The sequence below is a fragment of the Mus pahari genome, chromosome 12 (assembly GCF_900095145.1).
Source record: "Mus pahari chromosome 12, PAHARI_EIJ_v1.1, whole genome shotgun sequence".
Taxonomy (NCBI): domain Eukaryota; kingdom Metazoa; phylum Chordata; class Mammalia; order Rodentia; family Muridae; genus Mus; species Mus pahari.
In genome coordinates, this window is record NC_034601.1 from 85,170,959 (window position 1) to 85,190,706 (window position 19,748).

The 19,748-nt window shown below is 48.9% G+C and overlaps 2 protein-coding genes across 6 annotated transcripts in view; one reads left to right on the forward strand and one right to left on the reverse strand.

The window, feature by feature from the left end:
- Sim2 (SIM bHLH transcription factor 2) overlaps positions 1-10,220 on the forward strand; it is a 41,208-nt gene extending 30,988 nt beyond the window's left edge. The window contains exons 8-11 of the mRNA XM_021209244.1: positions 4,347-4,494; positions 5,769-5,937; positions 6,331-6,739; positions 8,686-10,220. Of these exons, the coding sequence (XP_021064903.1) occupies positions 4,347-4,494; positions 5,769-5,937; positions 6,331-6,739; positions 8,686-9,080 (1,121 nt within the window). The 3' untranslated portion in view covers positions 9,081-10,220. The remainder of the gene's footprint in view (positions 1-4,346; positions 4,495-5,768; positions 5,938-6,330; positions 6,740-8,685) is intronic.
- Positions 10,221-12,535: 2,315 nt separating this feature from the next.
- The window catches only part of Hlcs (holocarboxylase synthetase), a 171,824-nt gene continuing 164,611 nt past the window's right edge, over positions 12,536-19,748 (reverse strand). For all 5 annotated transcript variants that reach the window (XM_029544594.1, XM_029544591.1, XM_029544593.1 and 2 more), the window contains 3 exons: positions 17,683-17,797; positions 15,882-16,095; positions 12,536-15,114 (listed from right to left, as the gene is read on the reverse strand). In XM_029544594.1, the coding sequence (XP_029400454.1) occupies positions 14,943-15,114; positions 15,882-16,095; positions 17,683-17,797 (501 nt within the window). In that variant the 3' untranslated portion in view covers positions 12,536-14,942. The remainder of the gene's footprint in view (positions 15,115-15,881; positions 16,096-17,682; positions 17,798-19,748) is intronic.

Sequence of the window (19,748 nt, forward strand, 5' to 3'; positions counted from 1 at the left end):
GAGAGAGAGAGAGAGAGAGAGAGAGAGAGAGACAGACAGACAGACAGACAGACAGACAGACAGACAGATAGACAGAGAGGGTCTTACTGCATAGCTTGGCTGTCCTGGAACTCACTCTGTAGACCAGCTGGCCTTGAACTCAGAAATCTGCCTGGCCCTGTCTCTGATGCTGGGATTGAAGGCCTGTGACTCCCAGGCAGGCATCCTTATCTTTACAGAGAGTTTGTGACCTCTTGGGATACATGAGACCTTTTCTCAAAAGGAAAGTACAGGAACCTCACTGGCTGCTGCCTTCCCAGCTGACCCTCAGTCCTGGGGTGCTCTGGGAGCCAGTGGGAACCGTATGCCTCCAATTAATGGGGTAAAAGAGGAAAAAGTGACCAGCATGTCTCCAAGGCAGTTCCTGTCGTTCTCAGCTAGGAAGTGCTTGTGAGTGACATTAATCCCCTGACTCATTCCATATCTGGTGAGAGTGTGCTTTGCTTAAGTGAGATCTCCAGCAGGAGAGCAGGTGCCTGCAGCTGGAAGCAACCACCAACTAGCCCCAAAGCCTCAGAGCCCCAGAACCCACTTCTCAGTTCCTCCTCAGGCTCCCCCTCTGCTTGGCTGCCGTTCAGCTGTCTCCCAGTCTCCTGTACACAGACGCCTCTCCTTCCTTGTCTGAGATCCCCATTGATTACCAGCCATGACCTCATGGCTATCCTCGCAGCTCCTGCTCTGTGAAAGGCGCTGAGCCACCCCCACCCCCACCCTGACCCCAGCCCGGTGCCCTAGGCTGTTGTCTCTCCTCTCACAGGAGCACCTAACTGTGTTTGGCTCCTTAGAACCCCACAGAAGTGACATAGCTTCTTTCTTGAGGACCCTGCTGTTCACCAACCACCACACAGCCCAGATAGCTCTAACAAGAGCCTTCATTTCTCCACAGCTGTGAGGCACACGTCCTGTTCAAGGTGTCAGCACGGTCCCTCCTCTCCTCAGTATCTTCCCAGTGCTCTAAGTGCTCAGGCATCCGTGTGTCTGTTCCCATGGTCCATGGTCCCATTATCTTACAAAGACATTGGTCATAGCAGGTCAGGGCCCATGCCTTGTGCCACCATATTAACCTCTATAAAGTCACTGGTCATGTTCTGTGGTGCTAGGGGTGAGAGTTTCAGCTGTTTGGGTGGCACAGTTCAGCCTGTAGCGGGGATGCTCTTCACACCTCTGATCTTACTTCAGCTGTGGGTGCAGGCCCTTTGTGTAACTTGGTAAGGAAAACTCCATTTCATGAAGATATCACTTCCTATGATGTCATAGGGATGGGGAAAGCAGATGGTCAAGGAAGCACTGTAAATACCTTACTCTACGGCCTTGTCCATGTTCACAGAGGAGATCCCACCCTGGCCAAGCAAATGTACTGAGAAACCAGAATTAATCCTGAGCAGAAAGGAGTAGGTAAAATGGCTGTCACACAGTAGGGTCACGGGGATGGCTGTCACACAGTAGGGTCAGAGGGATGGCTGTCACACAGTAGGGTCAGAGGGATGGCTGTCACACAGCAGGGTCAGAGGGATGGCTGTCACACAGCAGGGTCAGAGGGATGGCTGTCACACAGNAGGGTCAGAGGGATGGCTGTCACACAGCAGGGTCAGAGGGATGGCTGTCACACAGCAGGGTCAGAGGGATGGCTGTCACACAGTAGGATCACAGGGATGGCTGTCACACAGCAGGGTCAGAGGGATGGCTGTCACACAGCAGGGTCAGAGGGATGGCTGTCACACAGCACGGTGAGGTGGCTGTTACATGGCAAGATTACTGCATGCATCTCCACAGATGTTCCTAAAGGCTCAGGGCCTCGAGTATGCTGCATTTCTGCTTCCCAACCTCTCAGACAAAACACTTTCCCATGTTAAAACAAAATATCTGATTGTTCACTCTAATTAGAAAACTCAAACACTCTCTTTGCTAGAACTTTAGAAGATGAGAAGCCGGTCAGATAAGAGTGCGTGTGTGTGGAGCCCCATCTGTCGGCCAGGGTTCCCTCAGGAAAGGTCTAGCCTTTGCAACTGTATGTCAGGGACTGTAATGATCCTTCTTCTATGAATGAGGAAGACAGTAGTAGAAGATCGAACTTCGAGCAGGCATGTGCCCACCGGCCCATTTTCTTAAGTTAGGGTTACACTCATTTCTGCATCTCGCCTCTCCTCTTTCCTCTGTGTCACATGCATCCTCCAGTCACCAATCACAGTCAAGCATTTCGGTGTCTGCACAGAGCTCCGCAGTCTCAACCTTCCCCCCTGGAACGCACAGTCCCCTCCAAAGAAGCTCTTGGTCTTTAAACAGGATTGCAGGAAATCTTCCTGCATACAGGTCTGTTTACATCATGCGCAATTCCTGCATACCCTGTCCCTCCAAGTGATGTGCATGGCTCCAGGGAGCCGCCAGACTGCTTTCTAGAGAGCTCTGAGTCGCCTGCCACCAGCCCCAGGCCGGGCCCTCACCACCAATCAGCTGGCTGGCATGCCCTGCCACCCTTTTGAGCCATTTTCTGTGGGTTTTGGAGTGTTTACAGCTGAAGCCTTTATGTGACTGCCCAACACTCCCAGTCTCTCCAGAAGTGGCTGACCTGTGGCTCTGGCCCTATGGATTTGCCTACGGTGAGCATGTCACATAAAGGGCCAGACACAGTCCCTTCCTTTCTTTCTGAGTGCCTGCTGGAGGGCACCTGCCTTAGAGTCAAGGAGTCGCGTGAGCGCCCGCTCAGTGTTTGCTTTGATGGTTACTCTTGGGAGGTTTGTGCATGTTCTTCTGGCGCACAGCTTTTAGATCTGAGTGCTCTGAGTAACCATCATGAAGTCTCTCTGTGTATGTAAGTGTGTGTGCATGTGTGCTTGTGCGTGTGTGTATATGCCTGTTTGAGTGTGTGTGTCTCTGCTTTCTCTCTGTATGTGTCTGCTTTCTCTCAGTGTGTGTGTCTGTGTGTGTGTCTGTGTCCTTCAGCACAAGCTAGCTCCATCACAGCCTGAGCTTCTTTGGCCTTCTCCTTCTCCTCTGGTCTCTCTGCTCAGGTGGTTTCCGGTAGGGCCCCAGGCCTGCCCTGCCTTGAAGAGCAGGAAAGTTCTAGAGCATGAGTGTGTGCGTGTGTGTCTGTGTGTCTCTCTGTATATGTGTGTGTCTGTGTGTGTCTGTGTGTCTCTGTCTCTCTATGTGTGTCTCTGTGTGTATGTCTGTGTCTGTGTATGTGTCTATGTGTGTCTCTGTCTCTCTGTGTATGTCTCTGTATGTCTGTGTCTCTGTGTGTCTCTGTGTGTGTGTGTGTGTGTCTGTGTGTCTGTCTCTGTGTGTGTGTCTCTGTGTGTGTCTGTGTCTCTGTGTGTCTGTGTGTGTGAGTATGAGTGTCTGTGTCTGTGTCTCTGTGTGTCTATGTGTGTGAGTGTGTGTGTGGCTGTGTGTCTCTGTCTCTGTGTATGTGTCTCTGTGTGTGAGTGTATGTGNGTCCCCTTGTGGGTGGTGCCATCTCTGGGCTGGTAGTCTTGGGTTCTATAAGAGAGCAGGCTGAGCAAGCCAGGGGAAGCAAGCCAGTAAAGAACAACCCTCCATGGCCTTTGGATCAGCTCCTGCTCCCTGACCTGCTTGAGTTCCAGTCCTGACTTCCTTGGTGATGAACAGCAATGTGGAAAGTGTAAGCCGAATAAACCCTTTCCTCCCCCAACTGCTTCTTGGTCATGATGTTTGGGCAGGAATAGAAACCCTGACTAAGACACCGAGGGCTTTCTTACATGAGCAACACAGGAAATTAACAGCCCGAGGAAAATGGGTAATTGCGAAGAAAATATAAAAGACACTTGAGGAGGGAGCGCGGGTTCTCTGTGAACATACAGAGCTTGGCAGATGGTAAACATCACACCAATCTGATACTTGGTCAGATGCACTAAAATTAGCCCTCTGTTTAAACCACTAAGTCCTTCTGCCCATTAAAGGTTTGGGGGATTAAAACATAATCGGGGGCATTTGAATACTAAAAAGTTAATCAGGTCAATCACTCGGAAGGTCCTGGTGCTGTCTGGGGGGCTTTTCCTCCTGTGAAAGTGGTGACCATTAAGTCAGGGCTCTTAACAAGAGGGGAGGGACCACTCCAGAGACTGTGCAAAGTTGTAGGTGACATTCTTGTGTGTGTGTGTGTGTGTGTGTGTGTGTATGTGTGTGTGTGTGTGTGTGGTATATACTCACACATATGCAAGTTTGTATGATGAAAGCTCACCCACTCTGTTAGAGTCCTTCCTTTGCCCTGGATGGCTGTGTTGTGTGTGTCAGGGGTGGGACCAGACCTTCAGAGCTCCAGAATTCATGTTACCTTGTGCTTACAGTGCTTGTGAAGGGCCAGGTCACCACCAAATACTACCGGCTGCTGTCCAAGCTGGGCGGTTGGGTCTGGGTGCAGAGCTACGCCACTGTGGTGCACAACAGCCGTTCCTCCAGGCCTCACTGCATCGTGAGTGTCAATTATGTTCTCACGTAAGTCAGCCACATTTGTTTCTCTCCTTGCTCTCTCCTCTGTCCCTGTCACAATGCTCCAAGAAGTGTCCCTTCCCGTTCCTCGTTCTCTGGACTCTTTGTCTCCCTTTTTGTTTTACAATCTGTTTATAATCTGGTAGATCGGGAGCTCCCAACCATTAACCTGTGCTGGGGAGCGGCAGCAAGGATGATGGGGGAGACTCGCAGGGAGAGGGGCCCAGGAGGGGACAGAGTGCAAGGAGGGTGGGTATATGTCCTGTATCAGTTATACACATCTATCTGTGCCTCTGCCTTCAGGGACAGGTGCTCTCTCCCGTTTCTCTGTCTTCTCACATATTCTGTTACCAGCGTGGTCGAATATTTGGTGCCTGGAAGACCCCAGATTTTACTGGAAAAAAAATGTTTTGGGACAGAGTCATATCATTAGTTGAGGCTAGCTTCTATCTCATGACTCCCAGGCCCCATCAGCCTCCCAAGTGCTGGGCTTTCAGGAATAGGCCACCAAAAGACTCAGATGCAGTTATGTGTAAATCCACTAGAAGTCACAGGCAAACCTTCCTGGAACGTGGCTCAGCGTGAGCAGTGGTGGTACACTTGCCTCTCAGCCCTAGCTTCAGACAATGAAGGGCCCTCCTTTGCATCCTGAGCACTGAGGATTCAGACCCCAAGTTCTTCCACAGAGCGATCACCAGGCTACTACAAGTTTTAGGAGGAATGATCTGGCAAAACCACATGGGAGAAAATGCCTCTGTCCCTTCGTTACACTAGCCAGGCCTGACAGCATCTAGCAATAACTCTCCCCTTGGGAATTGTGACTTTGCCAAGTTGAGTCTGCAGGCTCGACATGAGTCTGTGTGAAAGTAGGCAAGGCTGGGAGTTGGGTCCCCACAGGTCCATCCCACCCAGCTTCTGGGTCCCCCAACAGAGAAGCCTCAGACACACAGTCCAGTAGGGGTCATGAGGGTCATAGGGGTTGCTGCCTGTGTCTTGTTAGCATGCCCACCCCTTGCCGTGGTCAAGAGCGGCCTCGGGTCATGTATATGGACTGAATGGGTTTGGAGAATGCACATTACAACCCCCCTGTTCTTGCCAAACAGTACTAATCTTGCTCAGAACTCACGGTCACCACACTGGAGCTGCTGGTGGCCTCTGTCAGGACCATGTGTCCGTCCATAAGAGATGCTCTGGGACTGGAGGAGGAGCTCGCTCAGGGGGTGCAGCTCTTCCTCCACGCAGGAGCTGCTGGGCGTGACTTGCCCACTCTTGCATTTCAGGGATGTTGAATACAAGGAACTTCAGCTGTCTCTGGACCAGGTATCAACCTCTAAGTCCCAGGAGTCCTGGAGAACCACCTTGTCTACCTCACAAGAAACTAGGAAATCAGCTAAACCCAAAAACACAAAGATGAAGACAAAGCTGAGAACCAACCCATATCCCCCACAGGTAAAACACACATGGGGCAAGACGGCATCTCTCTGGGGACTCAGGACACCCGGGCATGAACTCTGAGCAAGGGGTGTCCTTGCAGAGAGAGAAAGGGTCCCATAAACAGCTTGGAGGAGAAGTATATACTACTTCACTTGGCTTATGGTAATCTCAAAATGAGATTTCTCCTCTCAAAGTGTCATTATTAAGCTCTGGGAGGTGGCAAGTGGCAAGTGTCCACAACCATCTGGTGTGTGGTCATCTTAGAGAATAAATTCTTTCCACTCAGGGACCTTGTGGTAACACTAGGGTCAGGCCAGCCCCAGCATGGGGGGGCCCCTTAACCTCCGGTCTTGTGCGGCTAGGAGGTAGCTTACCTTGGCCTCTCCTCTGCCTTCCCTTACCGTGCAGCAATACTGCTCCTTCCAAATGGACAAACTGGAGTGCAGCCAGGCGGGAAACTGGAGAACTAGTTCCCCCACAAATGCTGTGGCTCCCCCGGAACAGCAGCTCCATTCAGAAGCCAGCGACCTTTTATATGGGCCGCCCTACAGCCTCCCCTTCTCCTACCATTATGGACACTTCCCATTGGACTCTCACGTCTTCAGCAGCAAGAAGCCAGGATTGCCCGCCAAGTTCGGGCAGCCCCAAGGATCCCCATGTGAGGTGGCACGCTTCTTCCTGAGCACACTGCCAGCCAGCAGCGAATGCCAGTGGCACTGTGCCAACTCTCTAGTGCCCAGCAGCCCGTCGCCAGCTAAAAACCTTTCTGAGCCTCCTGTGAATGCTGCCCGGCATGGACTTGTGCCAAACTATGAAGGTGGGTCCCATTTACATGAGGGGAAGGGCAGGGGTTCAGCCTCAGTAGCAGTGGGTGGTAGATGGAAAAAGAATCCTCATGCTTTGGGCAAACTGGCCTCTTCTGCTTCTAAGCAGGGATTACCTTGCTTCCTATTGCCCATCATGGTTTCATGGGCGTGAGTTACATGGGTGGAGATGGCATAAACAGCAGAGAGAAGCTGAGTGCCCAGTCCCCATATCAGTTCTGGCCTTATTCATGACCCCACAGGGAGGCAAAAGTGATTTTCCAAACCAGCTCCCATGTTTGACCACACTCTAGCTGCATCCTTTTCACTGTTCCACAGAGCGAATGACAGACTTTAGTTCTCTTCCCAGACCGGGGTTCTCAAACTACAGAAAACAAATGCAGAAATGCCCAGCCTTGGGGACAAAAGCCATGAGCAGAGAACAATGAACACCTTCAAGCCTCTGCCTTTCTGTCTGTGAAATGGGACCACAGCCTATGTAGGGAGCCTACTTGGCATACTCTAGGGGCCTGCTAGTTCTGCAGGAACTGCTAAGATGGGAGTAAATGTCACACTTGGATGCTATGGCTTAGGAAAAAGTATCACTAGCCTTTATTAAGTAGCTCCCTGAAGTGTGTGCCTCCCCCAGACACAATCATGTCTCAGTGTGTTCCCCCACACTCCCGTGTAACACAGTCGTCTCTCCTTCTCTCCTCTCTTTCCCTCACTCTGTCTCTCCGGCTTTGCTTTCTGTGTAAACTCTGAGGCTATGACTCCATATTGTGATCAGTCTACAGTTTGTGGCCAGATCTGAGCAGAGGGACAATTACGGGAGAAATCGGGCCTTTGTGGACATAAGGAGAACATTGTTTTCCAAAGCAGACAATTTAGAAGAGACCAACCAGCCACTGGGGCCTGCCCCACGTTGGCGCCAGCCTGTTCCCGAAGCCATGATCCCACCCTTGGGATGGTTGGATTCCCAACACTCATCTATGCAAGGGTCCTTCACAGTCATGGAAAGAAAAGGGGGAAGACCTTGCAAACATCCATGTGAGCCAGACTTATTTCTTTGTATCTGAGGACTGGCCAATGATATAACACACGGAATCCGGCTTTTATTACTATTTTAAAGCAAAAATGGTTGGCAGCCGCCTGCTTGTCACATTTGATAAGAAGGGGCTTGGGGAAGGACTGAAGGTGCTAATTTGAGGCAATTTATGACCAACTTACCAGTCTTTGGTATTAAAGAAAAACAACGGCCTTATGGGAAAGCCCGGGGGAGTTACTTGAATGGGCACAGTTAATACTTTTAATTATGGGCCTACTAAATAGCACAGGGTGGTTACCACCCCCCCATGCCCACCCCCACCGTATTGAGGGATTAGTAAAATGGGTAGACTGTGAATGTGTATGCTGTGAAGAAGGGTCTACTTGGCTTCGATTCTGCAGCTGTCCACTAGCTCCATGTGGCTTTAAAGCATCTTTGCATATTGATGACACACTGGAGTATGTGGAGCTGTTGCGTTAAGTGTGTTACTCAGAATGAATCCCACCTGTTCCTCTAAAGCTCTCAGCACGTTTCCAACAATGTGCGCTGGCCTGGAATGCACAAGGGGTGGCACGGACCAACGGAGGAGGGCTAAGTAGCTCTGTGCTCGATGGAGGGCGCGTGTGGTGTGGTAGTGTATGGTGGAGGATCCCATGACTCTGTGCGTGATGGTGCAGGACCACGTCGCTCTGCACGTGTGAGGGCACGTGTAGCTCAGTGCAGGACCGAGGAGGACCTTGTGGCTCTCTCTGAACGATTGAAGGCGCGTGCGTCTCTGTGCAAGGTTACAGATGCCTGTGGCTGGGCAGGGTTGAGGGTACGTGTGGCTCAGTGCAGAGCAGAGGATGGACACGTTTCTGAGTGGGCGACTTCCTCCCCTACAATCCTCTCACTTGTCTCTTACCTCCGCAGCGCCCTCCGCAGCCGCGCGCAGGTTCGGCGAGGACCCCGCACCCCCAAGCTTCCCGAGTTGCGGCCACTACCGCGAGGAGCCGGCGCTGGGCCCCGCCAAGGCGGCTCGCCAGGCGTCCCGGGACGCAGCCCGGCTGGCGCTGGCCCGAACGCCCCCCGAGTGCTGCGTGCCGCCCGCCCCCGAGCCGCAGGCGCCGGCGCAGTTGCCCTTCGTGCTGCTCAACTACCACCGCGTGCTGGCACGCCGCGGGCCTCTGGGGAGCGCTGCGCCCGGAGCCCCCGAGGCGGCCGGCTCGCTGCGGCCCCGACACCCCGGCCCGGTCGCCGCCTCTGCGCCCGGCGCGCCCCGGCCGCACTACCTGGGCGCCTCGGTCATCATCACCAATGGCAGGTGACCCGCCAAGGCCAGTCCCGCTCGGCAGGGCGACCCGCAGGGAGAAGCCATAGGCCAGGTCTTCTCTGGTTCCTTTTTCACCCCCAAGGTCCAGCAGATGGAGGGGCGAACTGTATATGCACGATATAAATTAATTTATACAGAGACAACTATTTTAATAGAACTCCGAAGCCGACTTTTAGATTTTTACCGTAGATGCTGGTGTAGAGGGTTGGGACGCAGTTGGAGAATGGGGAGAAGGGACTGCCCATCCCTGTCCAAGGGCCGGTTTTCACGGGGCTGAGCATCCAGATGTCAACCTGTGACCTCAAACTACCGTTTCTAGGGATCGTGGTTTCCTCACCATGAAGCCAATCAAGCCGAGGTCCAATAATGGGAATTCAAGACATTGCATACAACTTGGCAGACGATTGCCACTTTAAGTCCCTCACTTCCCCCCCGCCCCCCCTCTCCGTGGTCCTCTGTTCCCGAGGGGTACAGACAGGGTGGAAAGTCCCTTCAGAGTCCTTTTGGACACTTGTAAAGGCAGAATGTTATCCTTGTAAGTCCCACGAGCAGACAACAGTTTCTGCTGTCTTTGAACTCATGCATCTCATTTTTAAATTTAATCCTTTTAAAAATACAAAGGCCAACAAACGGAGGCTAAGGAGGCAGACGTGCAAGCCTATTGTGTGCGTGGACACGGGTGTGCTTCAGAAGCACATCAACAAGCTCGTTCATAACCGAGCCCTTAGGAACTCTGGTTGACACAAGTTGCACCTTCAAAATATGAAGTAGGCATTAAATGCAAAAAAGAATATATATAGCCAGGCATGTTAGAGAATGGCCCTGTCAACCATACCTCCCTGGCAGCATCCCTCCAGCCCGCACAGATTTGCTAGTCCTACGCTTGTGTTTGCTTGCAAGTAGGAACTCCTAAAGCTAGTTAAACTGCATGTGCAATACGGAAACCGGAACAGACTGCACCTTGTGGAAGAAAAACATGCTTAAGGGATGTAATGAAAGTGGTGTATACATTTAAGCATTTTCTACGTAGCAAGAGCTTCATACGAACATGTTGTGTGTAACAGGTGAATGGAGACCCTTTTTATAAACTTACCAGCAGTGTTTAAAAATAAACTTCCATTACTTTTGTTTCACATTTATGGTTTATTTATAGGAGTATGCATTTTTGGGGGGGGTCACTATTTAGGGCTGGGGGTGTGGCTCAGTGGCCCACTGCTTGCCTGGCAGGCAGGAGATGCTGGTTTGGACACGAGTATGGAAAAAAAAAAGAGAAAAACACTATTCAAAAATTTTCTCATTGCTTTGACCTGGACATCCGCCTTGACCAATAAGTATCTGCTTTGATTGCCGCCATTCTATTTCTCTACACAGGAAATATCGCATCCATTTACTTTAAAAACGTGTAGTTTACGTGGGCCTGGCAGTGGTGGAGTATGCCTTTAATCTCAGCAAGTGGGGGGCAGAGGCAGGAGGATCTCTGTGAGTTGCAGGACAGCCAGGGCTACACAGAGAAAGCCTGTTTGGGAAAGCCAGCCAACCACAACAAAACCCCCTTTACTTTAGGAAACTCTTCCCACCTGTACAGAAAGGTTCCACATTAAAACAAAACAAAATGAAAAAAATCCACTGTGGGCATCAGGGCCTCTGGAACCTGTGACATCACATAGGTGGGACCTGCACACCTGTTGCCAAGGCAACAGCCACCATATTCCCAGAATCCACATGGCTCACCTTCCACCTTTACCTGTGACTACATCATCATCCAGATATAAAGAAAGCCCCCCTTGATCTCTCTCTCTTCCCCCCTTCTCTTTCTGCCACCACCTTGCCCCCCTCTCTCCCAATAAACCTCATGTGGAACTGTTTGGCCTGTGTGGTCCTTCAGAAGCTGGGTGACAGTCAAGATCATAACACCCCCAAGAATCAGTGGCCTGGAGAACTCTCAAGGTGTAAACTTCAGCCCGCTTTCTGTGTCACTTAGTGAGGACCCTGTTTATTCCCTATAGAGTTGGCAAGGTTAGGACCAGCAGTGTATGTGGAAGGCACTGGGTCACGGGATAGCGGCTCTCAGCACTCGATGCTCTCAGCACCTGCACATGACAAGCCAAGCTTTTATGCTCACGAGTCTCATGGTTCTCGGAAGGTCTGTGTTTGATCCGTGGGCATTTGCACCAACATTTTTCAATAAAGTTCCACTTAACTGCTCTTGTGCCAACCTGTATCCACTAAGCACAAACCATGAAGGAGGTTAATGGGAAAGGTTTTGTGTGTGTGTGTGTGTATCTGAGAGAGAGAGAGAGAGAGAGAGAGAGAGAGAGAGAGAGAGAGAGAGAGAGAGAGAGAATGACCCTGTTGTAGATTTATACATGATAATGTAAACAAATATAAGGGAGTCTGTGTGTTCCTAAAAATTAAAATGTGTATTAGTAAACATTTCCTTATTTGGATAAACATCACCACTTTTCATGGTCGACAATAGAAAGGAAGGTTCCTCAGAGAGCTACTAAACTGGCTTCCAGAGGTTATGGACTCAGACAAAGTTGCCAAGCAGTTACCATGGCAACTTCATACTGTTATCCTCATCCTTAAGACTCTGCCCTGGTATCTTTTCTCAACTCTATGAAGCTTTAATAATGATGTGCTTTCTTTCACAAAACAACAACAACAACAACAACAACAACATTACTGTGGGCCCTACCTAAGATGGAGCATGTTGACACAAATGATAGATCAAACGGACTTGATGCCTAAGCCAATTCAAGCCTTTGGCCCTGCACAGGGCCTCCCAGGGAAAGGAATTCCTTTATGTTCTTGGAAGCCCCTTTCTAGAAAAGCCATTCCACTCATACCTCTGCAGAGACCGGAAGGGGTGGAAGGGCCCGGTTCCCTGCCCCACCCCCACTCCCTTCACCCTTTCAGAAGCCCAGGCCTTCCAGCAAAGCAGTTCTGGCTGCCTATGGGTTATCTGCAGTACATGATGCAGGCTGATTCCAAACCCAGGCAAGATACATACCATTAAAAAACTTCAGGACAAAAGTATCTTTAATGAAAGTTGATCAGTTCTCACAACGGAAACACCCGTAAAGAACAGAGTTGCCGAGCACTCATTTCAGTTAAAAGATTTGGTTGTACTTTGAGCCTTTGTGAACTTCTTTTTCCCCACTAGTAAGATCTCCTTTCTGCCAAAAATACATAAAGACTCACAAAGTACCAGGCTCCTGAATTCTTATACGTGATCTTTGTTATAAAAGCATGTTTAAATATCAAATAAAAACAGTGTAATCAGAAGCTACTGGCCATTCTTAATGAGCGCAGGGTAAAGCAAGAATGGACTGGAGCCACAGTGAAAATCCTAAGTTTATTTTGGTAGAATTACTTTATAGGCATGGGTTTATAGTAATCTTTTCAGAGATGATTCTTTGAAAAGCTAAAAAACAAAAAAAAGTAGCAAAGGTTTACATTTTTGTTTATTTCAAAGATGCATAGAGATGAACCAGGAATGAGGTTGCCGCGTTGCTGGCATGTCAGGACAGCAAAGCCTTCGCTGCTTCAGCTGAGCTGTGAGAAACCCAGTGTTTGCTTACATGTGCCTTCCAGCACCCAGGGGTAGATACGCAAGCAGGTTTACACTAGGAGTAACCTGCGCTCAAGATTAGGAGGCAGCAAAGTTAGGAGACTTGTAAAGTTCCTGGAGATACCGGGATGCTAAGAGTGTGACTACCCTCGCATGTGGCGCCTTCACACCCCTATCGGCAGAATGCTCTCTACAATGTGGAATCTGAAGTCTTTGGTTCATGTGAGGCAAAGTCAGGCCAGTGGGAAATGCAGCATCTGCTTCAGGCTAGGTTGTCTCTCTAGACAAGGAGTGTCATGTCTGCATAAGCAAGAACACCCTAAACAGTATACCCACTCCAGGGCCACTCAGCATGCCCAGAGCATCTCTGTCTGCCCTGACATGAACACACTTCATTAGTTTTAACTTACAGAGAGGAAATTAAATGATAACATTTTTCCCCCAAAGTAGAACTATCCAGAATAGGCTTTCAGCTTAAAATAAAACATAGCATGTTTTTCATTAAATAATCCCCCATAGAAATTTAAAATGTAATGATGGCAGTCCTGAGAGATGACCAGCCTTATATTACAAAGTCTGAGAAATGAACCTTTGCAACATCAAGCTCGGAGATCTTTGTTCTTGATGATATTTTACAGACGCTCTCTTGAGGGCCTGTCATTTTATAATTTGGGGTGGCGTACAGTTTTATTTAAACTCGCATGAATTTAAAAAATATCAGAACTAAAATTTATGTATGTATCTTTTTTCTTTTTTTGAGAAAAATTTTAATCAAAGTCTTATTTGCAAGAAAAGTTACCTTCAAGTTCTTTTAAAGTCACATTCCCTCACACACACATCAGGTTGGTCAGGTTTACCCTGTTATTTTTTGCTTCAAATGGGGCTGTCTCTGCTAGTCTGAGGGTGATGGATTTCTATACTGAAAAACCTCTGGTTTCTGGAGTCGGCCTGACTATATAAGCTGGGTAAAGATGGTACTCGTTTATGACGAGGATCTTGTTCAAAGCTAAGTGTTCTGTTCCGTCGTTTCCTTTCCACCCACTTTAGTGGAAATGGCAGGAAGCAGGAGGGCAGACAGGAACTGGTTCTTTCAGGCCGGGCAGCGATGGGTATGATTCACAAGCTCCACAGCGACGGGAGGTACATGGGAAAGCACGGAGCACATCTGGAAGCACAAACCTAGAAAGGCTTCCTCTCCTTTGTTCTTCCACGGAGACTTTTAGCACATCAAATTTTGAACATCTCCTTTTAAAGCCACACACATACACACACACACACACACACACACACACACACACACACACACACACGCGCGCGCGCGCACAATCAGGCATGTACCGCACGCTCATACATCTCTCCAAACTGATGGCATGTTTGTGTCAGTCTTTCTCTCTTTCATGACATTACGAAACAGGGGCCAGGAAATCATGACTTACAGTGCAGTGCTGCACGAGGACACAGGCTTATGGGGGTGTGGCACAGAGCCTGCAACTAATCAGCTTAAAAGTTCCAAGAATCCTCCCTTGTGTGGGCAAGAGGGCGAGCCCACGTCCCCATCAGCCTGAGCAAGCCTCTGTCTCTAAGGAAGCTGCCATCATGGCTTAAACATGTAAAGCCTGACACACCTGACCATGGAGAAGAGATCACGCTGGTCAGCAGCGTCTCTGTGGCCGCCCTTCAGCCCTGTGTTCTAGGCTACTACAAGAAGCCCAACTTGACTAAGAAAAACAGCAACAGCCCTACGTGTAGGTAAACACTTGTGTGTTCTGGACAGCAGTGAGCATGCACCTGAGCTGAGTGCTCATTGTTTTAACAGCAGAGGGCTAAGGGCCTTCATGCCTTGGGATATATTTGTACTATCTCACCGCTATTCCCAACCCCTTGCTCCTGATTTTCCTCCCACTACACACAAATCCAAGCCCACGTGGGTTAGAGCACTTCCACACCTCACAAGGCAAACTAAACTCCTAGGCTAAACTGACTCTTCTTCGCCTGTCGGTCAATCCTCACCAGATGCACCTTCAAACACCCAATAAAACCACATATATATGTCCCAAATCCCGGGGTGAGGAGGGGTGGGGGCAGGGAACCCACAACCTGAAGAATTAACAACTGGCCTCTAACTCTGTGTTAGCTTCCCAGGCCCTAGGCAGGCAGAGACAACAGTTATGCGAGCAGAGTGCGCCTGCTCATAGCTCCCAGGAGATCCCAGGAGCAGCTTCCCTGTTGTGGCTTGCTGCTGCTGCAGCAGATCCAAGCTGTCTGGGGACACACGGAGGTGTGTTACTGTCGCTTGGGAACGATGAGGTTTCTCAGCATGTCGAAGGAGTTTCCGTCTGGATGCACCGTCACAACCCCACCGTCTTCTAGGTGGACCTGCAGGAACCCGGAATCATCAAGGCCCACAATAGACACCTGTGGCCCCTCCATGCTCCCCAGGCGGACTTGCTGACCACTGAAAATGAAGCACACCAACACTGGGGTCACGGGAGGCAACGGAAGGCTGGGATATCTTGCTCGGTGACTTTCCATTACAAGGGGACTAGGGTCCTGGCGACAGGATAAGGCTTACTATTGCGACCTCGGAACTTCTCTGTCCCTGTGAAATACCCTAGTACTTACTCGGCAGCCACGGGGCTAGGCTGGGGCTTCTGTGTACTGGATGATACTAATTCTGATCCCATTGCTGGTGATTTGTGCCTCTCCTCACCCAGAACACTCTTAACTGGATGTGCTAACATCTGGAAGAGGAGCAATAACGCCATGAAGCTGCCCCACCTTCTCTTAAGTTCATTTTGGAAGGGTAGAGGCTCATCTTACACACTGTGGCTCTCACACCTCAGCTGCAGAGGATGCTGGGAACAAGTGTTAGCATGTAGGGCTAGCCTCGGCCACTGAGTGTAGACTTATCAGATGCTGGGTGCAAGTGGGGCCGCCATTGTCCCGTGGGGATCCCGCCTTGAGATGAGGAAGGCTCCACCTCTCAGATGTGTCTGCCTCCTCATAGGTCACACTAAAGTCATTTCGGCTCTTCTCAGTGTCATGGTCTTCCCAGCTCACCCTCCCAGGACCCTGGTCCCTCTTACTCCTGCTAGGCCAACTCAGGCTTAGTACTCACTGGGCTTTTCCATCAGAATTAAGAAATAACTATTAGACCTTCCTGTTAAGAAACTCAAGTGCTAACTTTAAGGAATTTTAAAAGAACGAGGGGGGGTCACTGACCTGTGCACCCAGTATTTATAATAGAGGGGAAGAACGCCGTCGGGCCCTTGGTCCTGAAACCTGTCAATCAGTTTCTCCAGCACGGTCACAGCCCTGGCTATGAGACAGTCTGCTCGCAGGGGCTTCAGGCCTGCCTTGTGCTGCTTATTGTGTTCTTCGATGAGGTCATTGATACATATGGTAGGATTACTGTTCGTCACATTGAATCCACAACCTGGGGAAAACAATTTTAAAACAAGCACCCTGACACTATCAGGGGCTCTCAACCTCCCTAATGCCGAGAGCCTTTAATCCAGTTTCTCACACCTTGGTGACCTCCAACCATCAAGTTATTTTGTTGCTACTTCATAACTGAAATTCTGCTACTGTTACAAATCATAGTGCAAATATCTGATACTCAGGGTATCTGATATGTGGCCCCCAAGGGGGCTGGGAGCCGCTGTTCTAGATAAGGGTACAGATTCTCCCAGCATTCATCGATTAAAAGTCTGAGGGAAGATAATGCTATCAATCACCATCAATGTGGGCTGTGTCTTTTCAGAAGCCAGGACACTCTGATGCTAACCCTGAATCCTGTCCCTCTGGATTCCCCAACCTCCCAAAGCTTTAAGGATATAACACAAGCTACACACTCGGCCAATACCACAGTGACACCTGTCCTTTAGTTTCTTTCTCGAAGCTATCCACTGGCCTCAGTGCTGGTGCATGCTGGGCAGAATCTACACCTAGTACAACTGCTCATTTAAATGTGGAGTGTGGAGCTTTAGAGGTATGGGGTGGCTGGTCTAGAACACGCTGCCGGTTACTGGATTGGAAACACACGGCCTCGTGTTCTTCAGCTGGCACTGGAGACGTGATCACATGGTTTCTGTCTCTTGCTGACTTCTGAGTGACAGGTGGGCTCTCCTGGGAATTAGGGGAGCTTGGTGGTTGGATGCCAGGGTCCAAAAACTTCTGAAACTGCCTGCAGTCTCCTCCTGGATATGCTGAGGTGTAGGGCTCTATCTTACTTTGACTGGCTAGGGGTGTTTCACAGCTAAGCACGCAAGGCCGGCTGCGGATGTGCCTTAGGTACTGTTCCAGTTCCGTGTCTGTTACTGCAGTAAATACCCCAGCAAGAAAGCAGAGGATGGTGCAGCCACAGCGGGCCAGGCTTTCCTGCCTCAGCTAACATAATCTAGACAATTCCCCACAGAGATGTTCACCAACCTGATCTGGACAGCCCCTTGTCCAGACTCTCTCTCCAGTGATTCTACAGGGGCCAAGTAGACAGATAAGCTAACCGCCCCAGACATCACCCTACTGCTTATTATAAAATGGCAAAGTATTTGTTTCAGCCATTTCAAGTTCCGTGAGCAGCAGACGTGCGGAGAGACATCTGTTTGGTGCGAAACTGCAATCTGGCGGTTTCCACGGCCCCAGCCAGACGGGGGCTGCTCCACGGCCCCAGCCAGACGGGGCTGCTGAGCCCTGGACGTGCTCTCCGCTCATCCGGTCCTCTCTGTGTCACCTCGTACTCTATAGCTGCAAGACTGGGAACACCCACCTCAAACCCACACTTGCTCTTCCAGATACAGGCACATGCAGGAGACATTTAATTTTGCTGTTTTTGCTAATATTAAGAAATGCCCGGAGGTATATGCCCAGGAGAGTTATTGCTGGATCTTAAAAAAAGAGAGAGAGAGAGAGAAAGAGAGAGAGAGAAAAGAAAAGAAAAGAAAAAAGAAAAGAAGAGAAAAGAAAAGAAAAGAAAAGAAAAGAAAAGACAAGACAAGACGGAGGAAAAGTGTTAAAAACTTACCGATGAGGATATAAAATGTTTCTCCCATAAGTGTTGAATTAACCAGAACCCCACCGATCTTCATGAGATCGCTGTAATAAATATCGTTGGGCCACTTCACTCGCAAGTTGATATCCTAAAGAAAATCTGCGTGTTAATTAAGCAATCGACCACAGGGCATCAGGCAATGAGATGGAAGATGAACAGAATATCCTTCAAACTAATGGGGCAGGGAATTCGTCCTCTCCGTCTTTAGAGACCTCTCTGTGGGGCATCATACAGTATTTTTTTTTAACTTTATTTTATACATATGGATGGTTTACCTGCATGTGTCTATGTGCCTTGTGCAGGCCTGGAGCCATAAAGGCCAGAAGAGGGTTTGGATCCCTCTGGGACTGGGGTTACAGACAGTTGTGAACAGCCACGGAGGTGCTGGGAATCAAACCCAAGTCCCGTGGAAGAGCAGCCAGTGCTCTTAACTGCCAAGCCATCTGTCCAGCCCTGGGTAATGCAGTAGTAAAGTCCCTGCTGGCGCTGGAAAGTAAAACTCACCAAAGCCCATTCAGCATCCGCTCAGCACACACTCTCCCTGTCATGTCTCTCATTAAAACACCTTTTGCACAAAATAGCCCTGAGGCTCAGGCAGGAGGACTGCAAATTTGAGAACATGAAGTTGAGAACAGTGGCTACCTGTCTCCAAGTCTGCGGACCGACCTTCCTGCTCTGGCCAAGGCACAGTACTGAGCCATGCCTCCGTACTGGCTGCATCCTGTGTTGGCTGTATTGGCTGCACTTCTTTCCTGCACTTATTTCCTATTTAGATTTACATGACTCCAGAGCTGTACCTCTTGCACCCAGGCTGGGTACTTAATGCTCTGCTACTGGNCCTNCCCCCCNCCCCCCCCCCCAGCCAGACAAGATCACTGCTGTGATGACCGTCAGGAGATAGCCAACCATTTTATGATTGCGCTGGAGGCCTTTTTATTAGAAGAGAATTCATGACCAACACTGTAAACCTGACCCAAAACCCATGTCTCAGGCCCTGGCATGTAACCTATTATTGGTGCTTTACTAAATGGTCATGTTGTCAGACTCTCGTCGAACTGGTTATGCTTATATATATATTTTTTTAATTGAACTAATTTTTTTTAAAGATTTATTTATTTATTATATGTAAGTACACTGTAGCTGTCTTTTAAAACTCCAGAAGAGGGTGACAGATCTCATTATGGATGGTTGTGAGCCACCATGTGGTTGCTGGGATTTGAACTCAGGACCTTCAGAAGAGCAGTCAGTGCTCTTACCTGCTGAGCCATCTCACCAGCCCGAACTAATTTTTTATTATATTCAGCACAATATATATTTTTATACCAATCATAAAAATGATAGACATGTTATTAAATGAACATAAATAGATAAATTTTTGTTTGTTTGATTGTTTTGTTTTTAGTAGAGCTTTAAAATCTTGGCTCTTACTGTGGTAGAAACCCAAAATAAGAACAATTGTTAGACATTGGAGTTCATTGTAATAAGGCTATACTTCAATGTCCCTCACATCACCAAAGGATTTTTACCTCCATAGTAGCTAAGCTAAGAGTTGACAGTTCTGCTGTGCCAAGGAATGAATTGTAGGCACAATTATTTGGATACAGATTTCCTGCTATGGTCAAAGCTATTTGACTTGAGTGATTGTCATCATTCTCAGCCCACAGGGAACAGGTTACATTCATTTAAAAAAATGGTGTGTGTATTAAGATGGTCTATCCATGAAGTTACTTATAAACTGTTTCAATGAACAATGGTTCTGCACAGACATTAGGTGAGGGTAAGATTCTGGTTCATTGGCTGTGATGATTTTAAAAAGCATTCATCTCAGAAAAAGAGTAACTTATAAAGTCCTCTTCTTCAAAATTGATACAATAATTATAAATATCAAGCAAAACATTCAGTCTCACTCTTTTTTGTTCTCTTCAAGCCACCTTCCAAATTAATTGTTTACATTTCTTTTGGCTGTATAAATAATTTTAAAATATATAAGCTGTTCTGAAAACCACAGTATAGTGTAAAAACATCAAATAAACAATCCT